The 22,983-nt window shown below is 47.6% G+C and overlaps 1 protein-coding gene across 3 annotated transcripts in view; it reads right to left on the bottom strand.

The window, feature by feature from the left end:
- Window positions 1–22,983, bottom strand: part of PRORP (protein only RNase P catalytic subunit) — a 103,953-nt gene that overhangs the window by 80,569 nt on the left and 401 nt on the right. Inside the window, exons 2-5 of one of the 3 annotated variants that reach the window (XM_073349017.2) lie at window positions 22,273–22,377; window positions 20,348–21,764; window positions 17,963–18,010; window positions 10,920–11,052 (exon numbers count right to left, since the gene is read on the bottom strand). In XM_073349017.2, coding sequence (XP_073205118.2) covers window positions 10,920–11,052; window positions 17,963–18,010; window positions 20,348–21,348 — 1,182 coding nt within the window. In that variant the 5' untranslated portion in view covers window positions 21,349–21,764; window positions 22,273–22,377. Of the gene's footprint in view, window positions 1–10,919; window positions 11,053–17,962; window positions 18,011–20,347; window positions 21,765–22,272; window positions 22,982–22,983 lie in introns of those variants that run through there. The other 2 variants (XM_073349019.2, XM_073349016.2) reach the window with 2 other exon arrangements.

Raw genomic sequence — 22,983 nt, 5'->3', positions numbered from 1 at the left:
AGGATGTCCCAGAACACGCAGTATAACTCCACGGTCAGCCCGTCCATGCCTGGAGATTTATTGGTGGGCATGCGACGGAGGGCTTCCGAGAACTTGGCCAGGGTGAGAGGCAGCTCTAGCCGGTCTCGGTCGCCCACGCTGACGGTGGGGAGTTCCTCCCAGAGCACCCCGCAAGCGCCAGGATCGGTCGGATCCGGGGAAAAAAGGCTTGTGTAGAAGTCACAGGCCCTCCCACACATCTCCTCCGGATCCATGAGGCGGGTGCCGTCTTCCACTAGAAGGCAGGTGACGTGTTTCTTGGCCCCCCTCATTTTCTCCAGGGCATAGAAGAAGCAGGAGCCGCGGTCCATCTCCCGAAGGAGGCGGATGCGGGCCCGAACGAAGGCACCTTGGGCCCGGTGGTCCTCGAGGGCCTGGAGCTCCTCCCGGCACGCTCCGCAGAGGGACGGATCCTCGGGGTTGGTGGCCAGGCGCCTCTCCATCTCTAAGACCTCCCGTTCCAACTGCTCCATCGCCGCATTTCGCCGTCGGCTGGTGCCCCGAGTGTAGTCACGGCAGAAGAGCTTGGCGCGCACCTTCCCTAGGTCCCACCATCACCGCACTGAGGGAAAGGCACGCCACTGCTCTCGCCAGGCCAGCCTAAACTCCCGGAAGGACGTCACGAAGCTCTCGTCCTCCAACAGGCTGTTGTTAAAGTGCCAATAGGCCAGCCCCGGTCTCTCTGCACGGAGGGAGACCGTTATGGTGGCTAAATGATGGTCGGAGAATGGGGCCGGTCGAATGATGGAGGAGTGGGCCTGTGAAAGATGGAAACGGGATAAGTAAATACGGTCCAACCGAGAGTGGTGTGACCGATGGGCCTCCACCCGGACCAAAAGTGAACGTGGAAGTGTCATCTGGGTGATGGTCACGCCAGACGTCCACTAGGGAGTGATGTTCGACTATTCCTCGGAGAATGTTCGCAGCGGCTGGGCTCAGCTCGGCCCCTGAGCGGTCCTGTTCCTCAAGGGTGGTGTTAAAGTCCCCTCCCAGGACCAGGCACTCGTGAGGATCTAGGGTGCCGAGAAAGTCGGACACCCGCTGATAGAATTGTGGCTGCTTTGGGCTCGTTTGCGGGGCATAGATGTTAACAAGGTTGACCACGAGTCCCTCCATACGGACTCGAAGGTGCAGCAGGTGGCCCGGCACGGCCTCAGTGACCCCTAGCACCTCGGGCCGTAGGGTGGGGGAGAACAGGGTCGCCACTCCAGCTTGACAAGTCGTGAAGTGGCTAAAGTATACCCCGTCCCCCCACTCCAGCCGCCACCTGTCCTCGATGGTCGGGTCCGTATGGGTCTCCTGCAGGAAAGCTACAGAGTACCCCCCTTCCTGAAGGTAAGAGAGCACCTGGGACCTGTGGAGAGCCATCCTACAACCCCTGGTGTTCAAGGTTGCAATAATGAGAGGCGTCATGCGGAGGGCTGGGGGGTGGGGGTTTCTTATTGGTGGGGGTGTTCGTGGCCCCCAGCGGGTTGCACAGGAACCCGTGACCCATCCCGTGGATGACTAGATCTTTTCGGAAGCCGCAGGCCCGCTCGTAGGCCGCAGCACCGCGCTTTCCTTGCCCTCTGCCCTCCTTTATAAGGGCCCTTGTGGCCTGAAGAATTTGATCAAAGTCCCCCCATAGCCGAAGAGCCAGCTGTACCCTATTGCGGGCGCCACGGGTGTGTTCTAGGAACTTCCGTAGTGCATGCCGCAGCTCATGGGGGGGTGGGGTTACGATTTCCGGGGTATTCCCTGGTGGGGCTCTCAATGCAGCCTCGTGGTCCGCTAAGGCGGGTAGGCAGGGTGCGGACCACCGACGGGGCGTCTGACTAGAAAGTGCAAAGACTGCTCCCTGGGGGGAATCTGCGAAAGGCAGGAAAAGAATAACCCCAGGGGCGGCAATAGCATTGCAGAAGGAGGTGAATTGGGCAGGGACAGGGGTAAGGCTCTGGGCTTCAGGAGGCGAGCAGCTAAAAGAAGGTGCCTCCTGAGCAGAGTCGAGGGTTAAGGGGTAAGGGAGGGGGCTCCCAGCGACGCTAGGCGCTGGCTCCGTGGTGGTCTTGGCGGCCATGGCATCAGGTGGTGGACCACCTTCTGCAGGGTGCTCGCCCGGGAAGGCAATTAGGGGGAGGGAGCATGGGGAAAGGGGGGCTGGGGTGAGATTGCCCAGATTGAGGCCAGCTGGCAGTAGATCATCCTCTCCCTGGGTGACCGGGGTCAAATCTAGGGCCTCAATCTCCGCATACACGGAGGAGAGGCCAACTCCTGCTACCCCGAGGGCCTCTCCTCTAGGGCCCGCCTCGACAGTCGCTTCGGGTTTCGCGGGGGGTTCGGGTGGTATCCGGGCAGAAGGAGCTTCCTCAGGGGTCTTGGAGGGGAGGGTCTCCCGTGGAGGGGGGATTCTGCCCTCCAATGCCAGTCTGTCTTCCCCTCCCGACACCAGCGGATGGATCTCACTCGTGGCCGTAGCGGAAGGCTCAATATCAGTGCCTCCCTTCCTGGTCTTCCGGGGGGCTTCCGCATCGGATGGGTGCAGTGGAGCTCAAGCCTTCCGCTTGCCTTGCTTCCCCTGGACTAGGGTCCAGCCCTCCATAGCGTCATCTGGGGGTTAGTTAGCAGGGGTCCTGTCGTGGGGTGGAGGCGATGGTTCAGGGGATCGAGGGGGTAACGGTGAGGCAGCATGAGGGGCGGGGGGTTCTCCTTGGGGCGGGCCCTCTCCTATACTCGGTAATATCTTTGCCACACCCTCCTCCATAGGCTCCGCCAGATTAGTAATAGCAAGGGTGGGACTCCCTTGCTCACCTGGGCGTTGTAGGGGAGGTGTTTCTTGGGCCCGGACGGGAGCAGCAGCGGGTCGAGTAGGAGGAGGGTTGGTTGGTTTCAGGTGCTGGGCGGCCAGGGGCGTCGGCAACGACGGGGCCGATGTCCTGCCGGGTCTTGGGGGTCCCGGGTGCCCCTCCCCCCGGGCGCCCCTCCCCCCGGGCCAAGGGGCAGTCTCTGTGGACATGCCCCGCTGAGCGGCAGAGGTAGCACCGGGCCTCTCCCATGGAGTAAAAGACCCCATAGCGGGCTCCTTGGTAAGGGACTAGGAAGGACCCCTCGAGCGCCTCTCCGTCACGCGCCGCTGCCGGCGGCAGAAGCTGCACTTGCCAGCGGAACGAAAGGACGTGACGGAGGGTGGGGTCCTTGCAGCCCAACGGGAGAGGGCTGATGACAGAGACAAGTTTCCCCAGGGTGGAGAGAGCGGGTAACAGGGCAGCATTGGGTAAAAAGGGAGGAATGGAGGTGAGGACGAGGCGAACGCCCAGGTCTTCTAGCGGCTCTAGGGGGACAAACACCCCCCCCCACCGCCAGGCCCCTCTCCACCGCCTCCTGGGCGGCAGTCTCCGAAGCTAAGAAAAAAACAACCTTCCCATACATTTTGGAGACCGCCACAATAGCCGTGGGTCCTACCACCTTCGCCAACGCCTGCACGTATGTCTCCACGTGGGGCGAGGCGGGCACCAGGAGGCAACGGACACCATGCCTCCTGGTCAAGGTGGGGAAGGGGCCCCGGCTGCTGGTGATGGTAGTGGGGGCAGTGGGTGGGCGAGATGACGAGGCGGCAGGCAGGGGGGAGCCTGCCACCGCCCGAGCATACGTCCTGGGGGCCGGGGGAGGGACGTTCGCAGAGCTGGTGGAGGGAACAGCAGGGAGGGACGCCATGGTCGATGACGAGGCCACAGCCGTGGGGGCAGCCCCTGCCATGGAGGGCCTAGTGGTTTTAGCGGGGCCCTTTCCTTTCTTCCTGCCCTGGCCTTTCTGGCCAGCTGGGGGGGGGGTTCCTAGAATCTGGGGGGGCGGTGGACGCAGCAGTGGCAGTAATCGCCCCGGTGCCTCCTGCTGCCGGTGCCCCAGCGGGGGCGGTGGCAGGTGTTTTAACAGTGGGGGGGGGGGTTTGGGGGTTGGGCAGGGGGGTAGGTGTGGGAGGGACAACTGATATTGTTAGAGGGGCCTCACCCCTCTCATTCCCCGCCATTGTGAGCAGGGAGAGATGGGGAGACACCAGAAGGAGGAGGGGGAAGCAGATAAACCACTCCTCCCTGCTGGGCTGCAGGCGGGGGGGGGGGGGGGTACCATATGGGTTGGACTGGAAGGGGGGAAAAACAGAAATCGGGGTCCGGTGATAGGGGCAAGCTGTGGGGTAAACAGTCCAGGTGGGGGGGGGTGGACCCACGCACGTTTGCCCAAAGAGTCTCGTTTGGTTGGCTGTTATGTCCGGTCCGAAAGGCAAAGTTCAAAGCAAACAGCTGGATCCGAAGGCAGATGGCAGGTTGCCAGCAAGGATGGACGGCGGGGGGCCGTGACAGTTGTAATAATGTTGGGGGGAGGCACCGATGGATCGGGGGGCAGCTCCATGCCACACTCCCTGTGCCGCCGCAAACGCAATTAAACCACATCCAAACTCCCCCTCACGAGAGTATAATTCAAAGAATTACTCAGTCTTACGGCCCCCTCCACGATGATTTGTAGCTTCCCTGGGTGATTTCTCTGTCCTCTATCTTCTTCTCCAGCTTTGTTGGCTGTGTACCAAGGCTTCCAGCAGGCCGAGAATGTTGCAGAGATAAGAAGAAATTCCGAGCTGACAGCAAAACGGCTGGGTCTGGGGGCTTCCACTCCCCCCTCCGGATAGCGGGTCGGCAATCTTCCCTCCCCTCCTCCAGGGGTTTCAGCTAAGGCAAATAGCTGTGCCCGAGAGCAGGCGGGGGGGGGGGGGGAGGTGCCGGCGGCAAGCTGGCAGCCGACCAGCACTCAAACGGCAGCAAAGAAAAACGGCAAAAAAAACAAAACAAAACAAAAAAGCGTCTGGCCCGGTCGGGGGGGGGGGGTGGTGAAACTAAGGCAGGGTCACAAAGTAAGAAAAATCCAGGCCAGGGGGCTTTAGGAAAGAATAGAAAGCAGATAGCTGAGGAGCAAGCAAGGGAGGTCCCGTTTCCCAACAGGGAAGGCTCCAGAACAATGAGGAATTTTCTGGAAACAATTAAGACAGACAGGCTGATTAGAACACCTGCAGCCAATCAAGAAGCTGCCAGAATCAATTAAGACAGGCAGGCTAATCAGGGCACCTGGGTTTAAAAAGGATCTCACTTCAGTTTGTGGCCTGCGTGCGAGGAGCTGGGAGCAATAGGCGCAAGAAGCTGAGAGTGAGAAGGCAGACTACTGGAAGATTGAGAAGTACAAGCATTATCAGACACCAGGAGGAAGGTCCTGTGGTGAGAATAAAGAAGGTGTTGGAAGGAAGGCCATGGGGAGGTTGGACCCTTAAAAATCACATCCTCCTGATTATCATCCAGTTACGAAACAATTTAGAACTTTATAGGTTAATGCTAATACTTTCTCAATTCCACCCTTAAACCTATTGGAACCTAGTTCAGACACTGAACCTTTTGTGTAATGTGCTTCCAATGGGTAACTCCACTTAAGAAGCCGGCCTGCATATTTACATAGTAACTTTAGTTTTCACACGATGGAAAGATACTGGACCAATCAAACTCAAACTTTCACACAGCTGTTACAGGAGCCACTGTAGACAGCTGCAATCCACAGGGCCCTGGGCTGGAACCTGGAGTAGAGGGCGGGCCTGGGTTCCCTTCATTCCCCTAACTTCCTACTTGATACCAGAGAGTTGAACTGGACTGTGGGTTTCACCAGAGGGGAAGGTCTCTGGCCTGTTCCCCGATCCACTAGGTGGATCAGCAGAGACTGCGGGGATTTTTCTTCTTCCTTTCCCCATGCTGGCCAGTGATGAGGCTAACTGACTGAATGGCAGATTTGAGCCACGAAAGTGGCCAAACTGAGGGCTGCCGTGAACCTCTGAGGCGAGCAAATCTGCCAATAAGCGCAGGACCCACCAAGGCAGAGGAGGAACTTTGTCACATAGAGCTTTCACAAACAAGCTTCCTGAAAAGTTTTTCAAGCTCTGGTTATTGACCAATAATTGGAAAGAAGATAGTATGAACCCCGATTTTGATCATAAAAAGAAAGAAAAAAAGAACACACTAAGCCATTACAGAGCACATTACACTCATTTGGCTAAAAAAATCCTGCAGGGCCATACAGAGCTATCACTATAGCTTCAAATTCAGTCAATAATTTCCTACTTATGACAACTACTACTAATAATAGGGTTTCAAGTGTTAATTGTATAACAACTCACATGACAGATAAGCATGACTGCTTACTCAAGAGTGTTAACATTTCTAATATGAACTACAAGGTGAAGTGAACTGTACAGCACACACGCCAGCACCACTGACGTCAATCATCTTTCATATAAACTTTATTCCAGTATGTTTCATAGCTTAAATAAATAGGATTACAGAGAAATAATAGAAAAGGAATATATCAAAAGATATAGATAAGACAAAAAACAGCAGTAACAATACTTGGCCCTGATATAGTTCTTTTCTACCATAAATCTCTGAGTACTTTATAAAGATGAGTAGGTGTCATTATGCCCATCAGGCAGGTGGGAAAAACTGAGACACAGAAAGATAAATTGACTTCTGCAAGATCACAAAAACTTAACAGCAGAATCAGAAACAAAACCGAGTTTTCCTGCCTTCCAGGCCTGTGTCCTATTCTCTGAACTTGTCTGAGTTTCATAATAAGACAGTAAATCACGGCGGTGGTGTGATACAGGATGGCAGTTCAATATGTCTTGACAATTAAAAAAGGAGGGAGTATTTGCACCAGTAATACCAGGATTGGGAGAAGGTCAGAGAAGAGCAGTAGTGGATGAGCAAAAGGTACAAACAGCAAAGGGGAATAAAGAAAGAGAGAAAAGGGGAATAAAGCAGATTTGAGTTACTCCACAGTGTATTTTACAAGCAAGGGCTATTTTCACTATACCAGCGCTTGTACTCAATATTTAAAGCCAAGTAGACTATTTTTTAAACTGAGAATATAGTCTCTAATTCTTTCTCCACAATGATGTATACATTGTCCCTAAAGACTCAGTTCAATACGGTATAGATGCTTTGTAAGTAGTCCTAAAGTGGCATGTTACTTTGGGGGTTAGGGAGAAGGTCATTATAAATGCAGGGAAGATGACAAATGCTTTCACAGTGAACTCTAGATTGAAGTCAGTACCAAGTAAGAAGTGCTTTACTTTAAGCAGGGATAAGTCATGCCAACAACTGCAGAGCACTCTAGGGCAAAACAAATAGACTAAAAATAAACCCAAAAATCTTTCCATTTCCTCCCTTGCCTATCAATCCTCTCACCCATCGCTAGCAACTAGGGACACAAAGATCCTCTGGTTCCTTAGGGGGTGACAGTTTTAGGGAGAACCAGGCAAAGAACCACATACAGGGACCAGGTGGCCCAAACCTCCCCCAAAAAGAGGAAAATTCTGGAAATTCAGCGTGGCCTGATTTCCTCCCCTCTCCACAATGGAGGAAGCAGATGGGACATCTGTGCAGCCTAAACTTCCACATGAGAAATAGTAGTGGACTAACCCACCCAAGAATGGGCACAAAAAGTTGTACAAGTGCACACACAGACATGTATGACATGAATGTTGTATTCGAGGGATATTGAGATTTTAAGTGTCAGGATATGTCGGGATTTTGACCAGGGCCTACTCAGCCTACAGTAATGAAAAGATGATCAACCTGCAATTCTCTGTGGTATTCCCTCTATTAGCCAATGGTAAGAACAACTGGCAGGCCTTCACCACTATAGAAAATTCAATAGAACAGATTTTCAACTAGCAGTCAACAGATGAAGATAGTACAGAAACAACAATGGTTCCCAATGCAGATTACAGTACTGGTATCGGGGCTAGTTCAAGCAAATCCGGGGCCTAGCACACTTTTCAATTAGGTCCCCCACTGCCAGGGGGTAGTTCAATATGTGACCTGCTCTCCCTCTCCTACATACTCCAAATGGTTCTGCAGCCAGCTGGGTGGGTAATGGAAACAGGGAATATGGCCCTAACTGCTGTGCATTCATGGAGAACAAGTGGAAGAAGGTTACCAACTAAACCAAACTCGAAGCTGAACCGTGATAATAGAATCATAGGGTTAGAAAGGGTCCCAAGGGTCATCTAGTCTAACCCCCAACAATTTTTTATTCCCCATTTCCCAGGCCTGCACAGGGATATCCTTCCTCCCAAGGAATAGCACCGGGCCCCATCAGTAGCTCCACTGACTCCAGAGGGAACACTCATGGTGTAAGGTACTATTGATGTAACCTGGTTAACGAGACAAAAGAGACCCTGATTCCCCACAGGCCTCAAACTGGGACTCAAAGGGTATGAGCTGTACACCAGAGCTGCAAGGTATAATTTCCTGCTCCAACAGACATACCTGTGCTAGTTCTGATTGGGCTATTGTGCTAAAAATACAAGCGTAGCCACTGCAGCATGAGTAAGGGGATGGGCTAGCTCCATGATCTCAGATGGGATCATACTCAGGACAGCCAGCCCATCATTCTGCTGCAGCTATACTTCTGGTTTTATCATGCTAGCTGGATCAGGGCTGGCTGGGTACATCTACTCAAGCTGAAAATTGCATCTCCCAGCTCCAACATAAACATACCCAAACAAACTTCATAAATTAGCTTAACTAGTTAAGGAATCAGAGAAATATAAACCCGTTACTTTACCAGGATTTCTCTGAGGAATTCTAAAAAATAGGTGGTATTGCTCATGTTACCATGCAACAATTCTTCCCAATTCTTGTTTAAATTTTAGTACTATGGAGCAGCAGTAGCCATTTGACAATATTAAGGTTGCTGCTACATTTTTTTAAAGCTGATTCTGTAGCCCCTGTAAAATTCACAAAAGAAGTCAGATCAGTTTGAAAGTTGGGAGGATAAATCTGAAGCCAGGATAAACTTTGTGGGAAAAATATGAAGATACTTGAACAATGGGGTTCAGAGACAATGGGTACCCTAGAATTAGGTGTTTTAAAAGTTTCGAACATCTAATGCTTTTTCTGTACACAAATAGGGAAGAAACAGTAAGTAAGGTAATCATGGAACTTATATAGCTAGACTCTTCTTGTTGACATCTAGTGCATGGTATCATCAGAGGTCTAAAATCTGAAATATGAAAAGTTATCAGACCTTCTTTTTGGCACTGTGGAATGGAATGACAGAAAAGTGGCAATCTATACACTGCTAGCAGAGAGCACAAGCTTCCTAGCTGAGCTGTTAACTGTACTTCCAGCTTCACCCTAATCCATTCAACAAGAGGCTTGGCAAGGACAGGAAGAAGAGAAGGGGAGAACTGACAGCTGAAGCTGTGACAGGTGTGTAGATAACAGCTCAGCTCCTCTTCCAGCAGCTCTTGCCAGCATACTGGGTTTAGGGACAAGTTCCATTCCCTCCATGCTCTTGGGGGCAGGATGACAGGGGTGGGGAACTTGTCCCTGAGACCAATACAGGAGATGAAGAATCAGCCCAGCTCTTTATATGGCTTCTCTATGCAATAAATTCTCTGTTGAACACCAGCAGGGGAAGTGCCAATCTGACAAGTGTATTGTGGGGAATCAGGATGCCACCCCTGACCTTTCTGATGATGTGCATGAACAGTGGGGAGGCAAAGATTTAGGTGGTGCCAGGAAAGACAGCAGGAATGAAGTAGTAAGTGGAGACATGGATAGCCCTCCAGTGATGGGCCCCATAATGCCCCACTCTCCTGGGTTTGGTAGGGCTTCTTCACCTGCAAGAGTGCTAGAGAGCTGGAGCTGCTGTACTCCCTAAAGATCACCAGAGCTATCTGCTACAGAGGTTGGAGCTGAACTCTGGCACTACCAGCAGCAAAGCCCAGCATTCTCATAATGGTTTGATCTTGTTACTATTAAATGTCAGCAAACAAAATTTCTCAGATGTGGCACTGGCTCCATCTAGCGGTCTTTTATCTTTCAACTCCATTAAGTATCCAGGCTGCTTGTTTGCTAAAGTCAACACATAATGATGAGTAAGGACTTGCAAAGCAAAGCAAAAAAAGAAAACGTAAGAAGAGCATTTGACCATGATTTGTACGTATTGTACCATTTCTAACTCGTATTTATGCAGTGATCCCTGTTCAAAGCAAGATGTTCCCACTGCAGATGATATATTACTATAGCCCATGTACATTTAGGACTGCGAGGTTAGTGTTAATTTCTTGTGAATTTTGACAGGTAATATTGATGTTTATTTTAAAATATTTTTCCTAGTTTTGACTTAAACTATTGCACTATTGAAAAATCCAGCATTCAAGATTTAATAAACATAAGCTTCAGAAATAAACAATATTTAATGAGATGGCAGAGACTTCCCTTTTTTGCTAGGACAACCTAGGTATTTTTAAACTTTTCTCCATTGAAAATTTCATTCATGAATCATGGAATATTTTCCACTGGTTTTTGGATGGGGAAAAATTGACATTTATTAACATTTACTACTAAAAATGTAATCGTTCTAGTCCACGTATCCTCTCCTCAAATGACCAACTAGAAAGATGTGAAAAATTATGAGGGTGAAGGGAGAAATGGAGAGTTCAGCACTTGGATTCATGTTATTAAATTGTGGAGAAAATGTAGGCAGGTTATTAAAATATTTGTGAGTTTCTTACTGATTAAGACAAAAATTAAAGATATACTGAAGGAATTGAAGGACCAAAATCATAAGTGAGATTAAGAATAAATGTATATGATTATAAGCAGAATGTCGAAATGAATTCTCAAATACATTTTACTATAAATCAATCAGTGAAAATGTATAGTATTAGCATGACACAACTTTTAAAAAAAATCCTTAATATAAAATTAAGTGTTAAAAAAATTATTATGGCTCTTAGACCTATTAAACATTAGTCACTTCTGACTCTCCAGTCAATAAACCTGAAGGCCCTTGAGACCTACCTGAGGAGTCGTCTTCCTGAATGTATCAGTTCCCTGGATCACATCTTTCATTATTTTTTCCTTGAGTGCATTGTACTCTTCTTGGCTCAGATTAATAGATTCCAGGTTTTGGTTACAAACTGGACATTTTCCACTGTAACGGTAATAAAACCACAAACAAAGTATGCATGTGTGTGAATAAGAATCGTAAAAGATCCATATGTTAAAATTCACTTTCATTTATTAACTGACTATGCATGCCTCTTTCTGTGCAAACAAAAAATAAATAAGTAATCAGAAAACGACTTGTGCCCAGTTTGGGCCAGATCCAAAACCTATGGAAATCAATGGAAATACTCCAACTGACTTCAGTGGGTTCTGGATCAGATCCTTGGGGACATTTAGGGGTCAATTTCTGTGCCAGAGGTCCTAGTAGCAAAGGGAGAGGAAAGATGGTCCAGTGATTACAGCCCTACGCTGTGGCTTGGGAGAACAGCATTCAATTACAAGCACTACCACAAACTTCCTCCGTGACCTTGGAAAATACATTTAGTCTTTCTCTGTCTCAGTTATCCCCATCTGTACTTTTCTGCCTCATAAGTGTGTTGCAAAGACAAAATACATTAAAAACTCAAAATGATCAGATACTACAGAGGGGATCACAGAAATAGCCTAAAATTGACTAAAGCATTGACTGAGCTACCTGAGCCTTTCCATGCTGACTCCCGCTTTGACATAGTCTTTCCCCACTGCTGGAACTTTTAACTGTGCACAGGGGCAGCGAATTATATGGGCTCCAGAAAATTCAGGGCCCGGCTCCATCAATGTTTGGAGCCAGGTCTCTCTCCTGGCCCTGCCTGCCAGCCCACGCGCCTCCCCGGGAGTGTCCCCATGCCCCGCCCACCTCCCCCGGAGCGTGCCTGCCTGCGCCCTGGGCGGCTGCCCCCTGCAGCTCCGCACTGCACTCCCTTGCCCGCTGCTGCCGACTACAAAAGGAAGTGGCGCTGATAGCAGGCTGAGGAGGCGCACACGTGATGGCAGCCCTCCCTCTCCCCCACCTCCCCGGCACCCACCACAGAGGAGGTGAGGGGGCTTCCTGGACCTGAGAGGCGCCCAGCCCCTAGGAGCATGTGCAATGACAGTGCCGGGTGAGTGTGCTGCTGCTGGGGGTGGGGGAAGGGAAGAGGCGGGAGAGAGCTCTCTGCTGCCAGTGGGGAGAGGGCTGGGGGGGACTGTGGAGCCCTCCTCCCTGGCTCTGGCCCCGGGGTAGCCTGCTTGCATCCTGGGGTCCTCATCCCCAGCCCCACCCCAGAGCTCACACCCCCAGCCAGAGCCCTCACCCCTCCTCACCCCAACCCTCTGCCCTAGCCCTGAGCCCCTCCCACAGCCCACATCCCCAGCTAGTGCTCTCATCGCCCCATACCCCAACTCTCTGCCCTAGCCCTGAGCCCCTCCCACACCCCTCATCCTCAGCCCCACCCCAGAGCCTGCACCCTCAGCCAGAGCCCACAGCCCCCCACATTGTGCAATATAGGGCAACTGTTAAAATGCTTACTGTTTCCATGCCATTTTTACATTATTTTAAAAAATATATATTGGCTTACAAGGCAGGTGTTGGGGCGGGACTTGGACCCGTTCTGGGCACCACCAAAAGTTATACAAACCTGCTGCCCTGGACTGTGCAGGGGTGAGACTCTGGCAGGGTGGGAAGCATCAGGAAAAGATTCTGGCAACTCCTCACAGCAGGAGCCTTTCACTAAGGAAAGGCTCTGGCAGGAAGGAGGCAGCAGAGAGGAGGCAGTGAGACACTGCACTGCTCAATGTAGCAGTGTAGATGTGGAAGGCACTGCAAAGATCCCATTTTGCCAGCTACCCCCTATTAAACTAAACTGATATATTCAGACAGTAAACATCCCAATAACCAGGTCAACCTACACTATTTATAAATTAAATACTGAGCAGCTCCAAATCCATTAGAGATGTATCATGTAAAGCATGTTCCAGGCAAAGAATCAGAGGGTTAGAAGGGATCGCAAGGGTCATTACCTCTGCCAAGACGCAAGATTTGTTGGGTCTAAATCATCCAAGACAGATGACTATTCAGCCTCCTTTTGAAAACCTCCAGTGAAGGAGCTTTCACAATCTCCTTACGCAGTCTGTTCCATTGTCCTACCATTCTTACAGTTATGAAGTTTTTTCAAGAGATTTAAGCTAAATCTGCTATGCTGTCATTTGAACCCATTGCCTCTTGTCCTGCCCTCAGTGGCAAGAGAACAACTTTTCTCCATCTTTTTTTATGGTAGCCTTTCAAATATTTGAAGGTTGCCCCAATCTCCTCTTTTTCAAACTAAACATACGTAGTTCCTTCAGCCTTTGCTCATATGGCTTGCATTCCATCCCTTTAATCATCTTTGTTGTTCCCCACCCCACCCCCTTGCCCTTTCTGTTTCCCAAGTAGCTATGTTTCTTTTCAATAAATGGATTTTTTGGCTTTGAAAACATTCTTTATTATTGCATAAAGAAGAAGATACCTTAGCCTAGGAAAGAAACCGGCACTGTAAGCCAACGTAGCAAACACAGATTCCTATTAACATTGGAACCACTACACTTCACTACCGCACAGGGCATTACTGGTGGCTTTCTGCCTCAAATTGCTCCCTCAAGGCATCCCTAATCCTTGCAGCCCCACATTGGGCCCCTCTACTAGCCCTGCTCTCTGGCTGTTCAAATTCAGCCTCCAGCTGTTGAACCTCTGAGTTCCATGCCTGAGTGAATCGTTCACCCTTCTCTTCACAAATGTTATGGAGGGTACAGCAAGCGGATATAATCACAGGGATGCTGTCATCGGCCAGGTCCAGCTTCCCATACAGACAGCGCCAACAGCCCTTTAAACAGCCAAAAGCACACTCCACAGTCATTCTGCACCGGCTCAGCCTGTTGTTGAACCGCTCCTTGCTGCTCTCAAGGCTCCCTGTGTAGGGTTTTAGGAGCCACGGCATTAAAGGGTAAGCGGGGTCTCCAAGGATCACAGTGGGCATTTCAACTTCCCCTACGGTGATCTTCTAATCTGGGAAAAAAGTCCCGGCTTACAGCTTCCTGAATAGGCCAGTGTTCCGAAAGATGCGTGCATCATGCACCTTTCCGGGCCAGCCTGCGTTAACGTCAATGAAACATCCATGGTGATCCACAAGCGCCTGGAGAACCATAGAGAAATATCCCTTCCGATTAACGTACTCGGAGGCTAGGTGGGCTGGTGCCAGAATTGGAATGCGTGTGCCATCTATCGCACCTCCGCAGGTAGGGAAACCCATTTGTGCAAAGCCATCCACAACGTCATGCATGTTACCCAGAGTCATGTTTCTTCTGAGCAGGATGCAGTTAATGGCCCTGCAAACTTACATCAACACGATTCCAACAGTCGACTTTCCCACTCCAAACTGGTAAGCAAACGATCGGTAGCTGTCTGGAGTTTCCAGCTTCCAGACTGCAATAGCCATCCGCTTCTCCACCGTCAGGGCAGCTCTCAATCTCGTGTCCTTGCACCGCAGGGTGGGGGCGAGCTCCTCACACAGTCCCATGAAAGTGGCTTTTCTCATCCAAAAGTTCTGCAGCCACTGCTCATTATCCCAGACTTGCAAGACGATGTGATCCCACCACTCAGTGCTTGTTTCCCAAGCCCAAAAGCAGCATTCCACAGTGGTAAGCATGTCCGTGAATGCCACAAACAAACTTGTGTCATATGCGTTCCTCAAGTCAATATCATCGGAGCCCTCACTGTCACTTTGGCTCATAAGGAATAACTCGCCTGCCAAACGGGACGTGTTGCGAGACTCATCAACATACTCCTCAGCAGTTTGGGCTCCATTCCCGCAGACCGAAAGGGAAGACAGAGCACGCAGTACAAAAAATGTTGAAAGATGGCACCAAATGTGGACAGAAGCACAGGGATTTCTGGGATATGAACCAATGCATCACGGGGCGTTGGGACAGGACCCAGAATGCCCCACCCCTACACCCCCTTCCCACAAGCCACAGCGCCAGAATGGGAAGAGGTACTCTGTGGGATAGCTGCCCATAATGCACCGCTCCCAATGCTGCTGCAAGTGCCGAAAATGTGGACAGACTGCAGCGCTTTCCGAAGGCGGGTTTAATTCAAAAGCACTCTACATCTGCAAGTGTAGCCATGCCCCATGTACAAGAACACCCCGGATCTCAAGTTAATTTGCCCAACTAAAATGTGATTGCCCCAATTTCTTTGAGATCAGAATGAGGTTTTTGTTGACGTTGTTTTTTAATTAAGTTGTGTTGCCTATCCCTGCCTCAAAGACAAACTAATGATCTAACACTCTTAAAAATCCTTGGTGAACCACCTAACTTATATGTCTGATTGTGGATGAAAATTACAACCAATTCCAACCTTAGCTTTTTTGGTAAAAGGTGGCAGTGGATAAAGAAACAAAGGATCAGCTTTTTTTTTTGCTTAATTCCCCCTTTAGTGTTGCTTGGCCAGGTAAGTACAGGGGGAACTAAGCTAATCGTGTCTGATCTCTCCCTGAAAACTTTGAGGGCTTTTACAAAAAATATGAGGTAGAAGACCTGTTTTCATCCTCAGATTGCACATGCCAACCACTGTCTCCAGGATTTTTAAGTACAAGTCAGCAGGTTGTCCAGTAGGCAGTACATAAAATGTCATTTATCCTGAACAGTTCTTTGGTTGTTCCAGGCTGCCAGACAAAAGGATTTTTCCTTGCCTCCTCTCACTTAGGTCTTTTCATAGATGCAAAGTAGAATGTTGATGTTTCACATTTTCCCCTCTACGATGCTCTGTTCAGAGGCTTACATTCATCCAGCTGTGCATGCTTTGAACTGAAGGAGGGATCATTCTTTTTTACATCAATCAATGTGTGAAGTTCTGATCTGCATAGTCCTAGAACACTGCCATAGATTTTGAGCTTTAAATGTTAAGAAACAGCAAGTCATTCTCCCCTGATTTTTGCACAGAGAAAAGCGAAGAGTGAGCCGAAGTATATTTCTTACCCAACACAACCACAAATACCTAATTGGCACAACAACCAGACTTCTGGTCTATATCAAAACACAGACCATAAGCAAAAAATATTCCAAGATTGCATAAATTACTGTGCGGACAGTGTATTTGCTGACTTCACACACTAACAATGAGCAACTTTTAATACATTCCACATACTCAACCCACTGGTTGCTATCACAGGCCCAAGCCACACATCTGTATTAATCAGATGTCTGGCTATTTAAATAATCTAAACTCCTGATAAATAATTCTAAATACAACAGGCAAAAATTAGAACGACCTTGTTAAAACTCCACAATTTAAGAGCCCACAAGAAAGACCCCAAAAATTATTGAGACTCCACCAAAATTATTAAAGTTATCATTTACAGACTTTGTTACAGCTGGCATATTTAAACCTTGAATCTTTTTCCAGTATCACTTTATATTAGTTAGAAAGATCTAATCGTAGAATAAAGTAAAGTCACATTATGCTTTGTTTAACAAATTCATAACATTGTTTCCCCAAGAGCCAAAGCCTGCTGAGTAGGTGTTCTAAGAGCAGCATAACCAACGAACCTCCTATGAGGTAAATTTCAGTGACTATTCAGGGTAACATTGTTTTTAGCACACAGTTGGATGCAGGGTCCTGCAGGGTAAAAGTAGCATACATTCCCCTCAGGAATGAAAGCTGATTACACCTCTGCATGGTTTAGGAAAAAACGTTTTTTCTCTCCCACACACACCGTTCCCTGACAGTTAGGTGCACTGTTCAATTATTTTCTGGAGTGGTAGGGATAACATCAGACTTAACAAGCTGATGTTTGGATCCAGCATACCAATTGCCATGTGGAATCCCTAAGTGGAAGAGAATTAGAGCTTTCCATAACTGACCTTGGGAAGTCAAACAGCCTTTCTAACTCTCAAAGAAAAATTAATAGTCAGAAGTGTCTAAGTCTGAAGCTCCTGATTATCAGGACTAGAAGAAGCTACAAGCTCCAGGAAGCTGGAGGAGGAAGAAAACAAGCAGCCTGTATGCTGAAAATCAGACTTTACAGCAGCCCACTCCTGCTCCCACAGCGGTCAATGTTTCCTCCCCTCCCCCCCGCCCCGACTTCAGTAGCAGCAGATGCAATACATACTCACATTTAAGAAAAGCTAAGAGAAATGTTAAAGAGTTAGCACCTGTACACTCTATTTTCATTACAAACCCTAAGCAGCATATAACTCAAAGATGTTCCTATCTTTGACACAATTCCAATACACATGAAAGACAAATCTGGCCTTCAAATTAGACTGACAATATGTAAGACACATTCACAAAGTTACAAATATTTGTATATTATATTTTGAAGAAATATGTATCTAAATTGTCTATGAAGGAAAATACTTTGCAATTCCTTGATTTTGTCCATACTGCAAATTAACATTTTTTTGTGTGCAAATCTCTGTGGTAGGGCCAGGTTCTGAGCAATTACATAGGGACAGTTTACTCTAACCAAAATAATAATTTTGGCAAGGGTCTCTGGCTCCTAACCACCTCCCATACAGGTTTACAGTCAGTAAATAAACAAACAGCCCTACAAACAGAGCAGCTCATTTCCTTCCCACTATAGTCAACAAAATAGCTTTCTCCTCCTGCTACAGGTATATCCCAGACCCTCTTTAAGATGCAGGCCCTAATTAGCTCCCAGCTAAGAGCAACCCCTAGACCTGTCTTTGAACCCTGCCTGAAAGTTAACTCAAAATAAATAAACCCATCACCAGACACATACACTGTCAGGTTCAGAGTCTTCCTAAGGGCACTGTCGGGGTGGGATTGCAGATCCATGGCATCACCTCAGGGGTTTGAGAAGTCCTGTACACCCGCCAAAAAGTGTGTGTTAGAAATTATGATCAAAGAATTTATTTCAAAAAGAAATTTGAAATGACAGAATAGAAATAGTCCTTTTGCTTTGTTTTATCAAAGTAAAGTTCATGGCAAAAAAAACCAAACACATTATTTATTAAGTTTTTACATAAAATATTGTATTTACCTATTTTTAATGGTAGTTAAGCGTCCTTCCCAGTTCTCTCCTGGAATACTAAAAACAAAAATATATAGAATATAAATAATGTTAGACTTCTGTGTCATCATTTTTTTTAACTACAGTACAGCCAAAAGATTTTTTTTCTGGTCTGCATCTAGAAATAAAAATAATAACTGTTTACATATAAGGAGAAATTATATGAAGGCTCATCTGTTATACCTGCTTATGTGCAACACCCTGCATATGACTACTTAAGCATTTATCCGCAGTGGAACAGGCCTTGGGCCAGACAGAGACAGAGAACAAAAACTCTGCAGTCCAATGGTTAAAGCACACACCCCCCAGAGGTGGAATACTTTGGTCCAGTCCCTCTGCTCCAATGACTCTTTCATGATTTATCTGCAGTGGAACAGCTTCAACAGGAGAGTTTGACAGGTTTCAGAGTAGCAGCCGTGTTAGTCTGTATTCGCAAAAAGAAAAGGAGTACTTGTGGCACCTTAGAGACTAACCAATTTATTTGAGCATAAGCTTTCGGGAGCTACAGTGAGCTGTAGCTCCCGAAAGCTTATGCTCAAATAAATTGGTTAGTCTCTAAGGTGCCACAAGCACTCCTTTTCTTTTAGGAGAGTTTGAGTTAGCCCCGCATCAGAATACCCAATAGCTTACAGGTTACAGCACCGTCCTGAAAAGCAGATCTGCTCTTCAAATCCTTTCTTCCCCTCTGGCAGAGAGTGGGGAATTGAACCTGGGTCTTCCATATCCCAGGCAAGTGTGCTAACCGCTGGACTAAAAGTTATAAAGTGGGCATGGGAACCAGCACCACTTCCTCTGGCCAGTTTGCATGTAGTGAGGCAGGTGCCTAATTAATTAAAAAAAAAAAAAAAAAAAAAGGCTTAGGCACCTAAACCCACTAACTCAAGGTAGCTGGTTCCCATCCATGCATCACTAAGCAGATATAAGCACCTCCCTACAGCCCAGATTTAGGAACCTCTCTCTGAGAGAGGAGTGGGGCTTAGCACACACCCCGTCATCAGCATCTCCAATTGGCTAATCAAGGGCTTGTCTACAGTGACACTTTACAGAACTGCAACATTCTTGCTCAGGTGTGAAAAAACACCCCCAAGTGTAGCAAGTTTCAGTGCTGTAAAGCGCCAGTGTAGACGGTGCCCTAGCGCTGGGAGCTACGCCCCTCGTGGAAGTGGTTTTTCTAGAACGCTGGGAGAGCTGTCTCCCAGCACTCTGCCGCGACCACACGAGCCACATTAAAGTGCTGCCGCAGCAGTGCTTTAACATTGCCATTGTCGACTAGCCCTCCGTCCAGTGCTGGCTTTTATGGATTGCACTTCTTAGGTGACCATCTCTCCCCATTCACTGAATAGGGAGCCTAGGCAAATAACTCGGTTTCGTGGATCACCACGTTGTTCCTGTGCCTAGACATGAGGCACTGTGACACTAAGCATTACAAGGCCTAAGTCTCTTTATGGATCCCACACAAAGTCACTGCAACTTGACTCTGCAATGCTTGCATTGGGACCTTTTGACAGTGCATCATCACAGTGCCAACACACACATCACTACACTGCATTGGCCACAATGATATATGAGGTTCTTTACCTGTCTTGAAAGATAAGAGAAAACAGGAAACCCTATTACCCTTCCTCCCATCAACTCAACTCTGTACATGAGCAGGCTTTCCCCCTGACCAAAATATGATGAGGCTGTCCTCTTTTATTCCCACTAACAAGATTTTTTTTTTAAATTACAGTTCTGCTCTGAGAAGCAATTATGCAAAAACAGCACTTTCTTATTCAACAGATCTCATTCTTGTGTGTACAGATCTCATTCTTGTGTACTAACATCTGCTGACTTCAGGGCCTTCTACTGAAATTACTCTGGTTACCCTCTGAGCTAACACATATTAGAAGGAATGAGCCAGAATTTGTTTTCTCATGGCATTTGCTGTTTTCTTGTACCAGAGAGGAAAACTGTCTCAATTTTGTACAATTTACCACTTCTCTCCCCTAGTACATCAGAGGCAATTCTGACACTCATCAACGTTCAGTATTTGCTATTAAACATAACAAACCAAGGATGAGAACTGGTGAAGACAAAAATGTGGGACTCATCAGAATATGCTACACCTATACCCTATACGAAAAATGCAAAATGAAAAGGTAAAAATTGTGATAGGAAATTCAGACCTGGCAAAATTTTCTACTTACAGTAGAAATAAAGAGATTATGACAGTGCTTTTTTAAAAAAAAAAAAAAGGAAAAACAACATAAAATGATAAAAGGTTTCAGGGATTTACACTGGCTTTTGGACTACGGTCTTAATGGATCACAGAGTCAATTCCCATTAACCAGTAACAGCTTTTGAAATAATATTTACCTTTCAAACCATAGCTTTATGCTTTGCATAAGAGCTTCTCCAGGATATAGTTGATTTTCTCTCAGATACAAGAGAATTCCTAAGAGTTCACTTTTTAACTGATTATCCTTCACACATTTGCCAGTATCAAAAAAGACTTGCAGCGTATCCAAGTTTGGTATCAAATCCTTAGCCAGCATTTCATGATACAGTTCACATGCCAAGTTTATTTCTTGGTTATTGAGAGCCCCTTTGATACAATTTCCATAGTTCCCTTTTGACGGGGTCATGACTTTTTTTATCTCTTCCAGTAGCAAGAAGGCCTCTCTCCACCGATCGGAACCATTCAGCCCCTTGATCAGAAGGCTGTAGGCCCCCGTTTCTAAAGTCTTAAATCTGACTTTCAATATATCATAGACATCACAAACTTCTGCCATCAGCTCCTGCCGGACACACAGAGCCAGGTACTTGACCAATAAATTATAACTGATGTCACCTTTTCTCATTGCCACCATAGACAACAAGGACTTGGCCACATCTATGGAGCTGTTGCATTTGATCATTTGCTCTAGCATTACATCTTCAAACTTGCTAATTCCCTTAAATTCTCCCCTCAGCTCTTCCCATTCCGCCACACTCAAAGGTTTTTCTGGTGGCCGGATACCATTCTTTTTAGATATCATGAGCAGATCCTCTTGATTCTTTGATCTCCTCTTGGCAGCTCCAGCAGAGAACAGGGAAAACGGATGAGGAGAAGAGGTGTCTGTTCTGTCTTTGCCCCCCCTCTCCTCTCCATTTCTACCTTCAGATCTGGTCTTAGTAGACAGCATATGAGTTGCTTTGGGATCCACTGGTATTGCAGATGGAGAAGTGGTAGTAAAATGGAAACATTTAACATGTTCCCTGTTCAGAAGATGGAAGATGACAGTAAACAGCTGTTGGTGCCTTGGAACAGGCCAAAACATGTGGTATTTCCCCAAAGTCTGCAAACCCAAGAAGCTAGTGGGAAGGAAGAAAGCCATGATAAGGAGAATGCATATACTGGGAACACTCCCCAGGAGAGATCTAGTGGGAAGTGAAGTTTGTGTGAGGAAGTTTACAGTAAAAGTCTTAAGGGGTGTCAAGCGGTGAAAGTTTTTGAATAAAGGTCACAAGGGAGCTTTTAAGACTCTCATTAAAACAAAAATAGCAAAATCCTTCAATCACCAAAGAAAGAAATATTTTAAACTACCAAACTATTAATACAAAGGGTGAAGGAGCATCTCTCTTCCCAGGAAAAAGACTTGACGGTTCTGTACTTTATTGTGCCTGCTCAACGGCTGAGGCTGTTTAAGGTTTATCATAAATATGTGCTATAAAAATGGGGAGCAGCGATGTGAACTTCCTAAGAACTAAGAGCTGTTCTGCCGCTTTCATCCAAATCAGATCAGGAAATTACCTACAGAAAACAGACCACAAACAATACACTATTAGTACTTACATCTCTAGAGTAGTAACTTCAACATTACAATTCAGTTTACATTTTTACAACCAAAAAAGTGACCTACCTAACCTATCTTATGGTCTGGCACCCAAAATTTGCTTACCTAAAAGCCAATGATAAACTGCCAGTATTTTAACATGGGACTTCTACCAAAGCTCCCTCATGACTTATAGCTTGTGATAAACATCCGGGAAGGCAGGCATTCACATGCTGCAAACATAAAGGACGATTAATTTTTCTCACCATTTAAACAAAACCTGCTTTCCCAGTGATAACCATAGCTCAGGAGGGAGACAATACCATTCTGCAAGCAAGTTTTTTAATATGGGCACCTCCCAGTAAGCTATTATTTCCTAAAAAGTACACAAAGGATAGTGATAGCTGGGATCCAGCAAATGTAACCATAAGAGAAGGGGTGTGTGGGTCAGAATGGGCAACAGGGGATGCATCATTTGATGATTACCTGTTCTGTTCATTCCCTCTGAAGCACCTGGCATTGGCCCCGGTCAAGACAGGATACTGGTGCTAGATGGACCACTAGTTTGACCCATTATGACTGTTCTTATGCCTTTGGAGGAGGCAGAAAGGATCCTTGTGAGAGACCTTTGTTGCCAACTCTTGTGATTTTTATCACAAGTTTCACACTATTTGGCGTATGTCTTAAAGCCCCCACTGCTGAAGGGGTGTAATAAGGCAAGGGATTCAGCTTTCACTTTTAAAAAAAGCTTCTAGCCAGCACGATTATAGAGACTAGCTGGAAAATGTGAAGCCTGGGCACCCAAAGGCAAAACCATCACAGCACTAACTTCCTAACTCCAGCAGCTCTGCACGTTTCCAACCTCACGCTGACAAGCCAGTCTCACAGTATCTGGGCCTGACTAGTGAGGGCTGAGTGCTTGGGCCTGTGGCAACAGCACAACGTGCGCGTCCTCTCCGCAGACCTGGGAGAGGATCGCTGCCCCCCGGGACGTGCGCTCCGAGCCGCTGCAGTGAGCCGCGGGGCTAAGACCCCCCGCACAAGCTGGGCCGGCTCAGCCGCATCCAGAGCCAGAGCGCAGGCAGCGGCCTCCTTTGGACTCAGCGGGAGCCCGTGGGAGCCACCAACCCCTGGCAGCGGGGCGACGGTTCGCTGCAGCGCACACCTCACGTGCCCTGGCCCCCGTGCCGACCGCTG

The sequence above is a fragment of the Lepidochelys kempii genome, chromosome 6 (genome assembly GCF_965140285.1).
Source record: "Lepidochelys kempii isolate rLepKem1 chromosome 6, rLepKem1.hap1, whole genome shotgun sequence".
In the NCBI taxonomy this organism is placed as follows: domain Eukaryota; kingdom Metazoa; phylum Chordata; order Testudines; family Cheloniidae; genus Lepidochelys; species Lepidochelys kempii.
The sequence above is the reverse complement of the archived record's forward strand: the minus strand, read 5'-3'. Positions and strand labels throughout refer to the sequence as shown.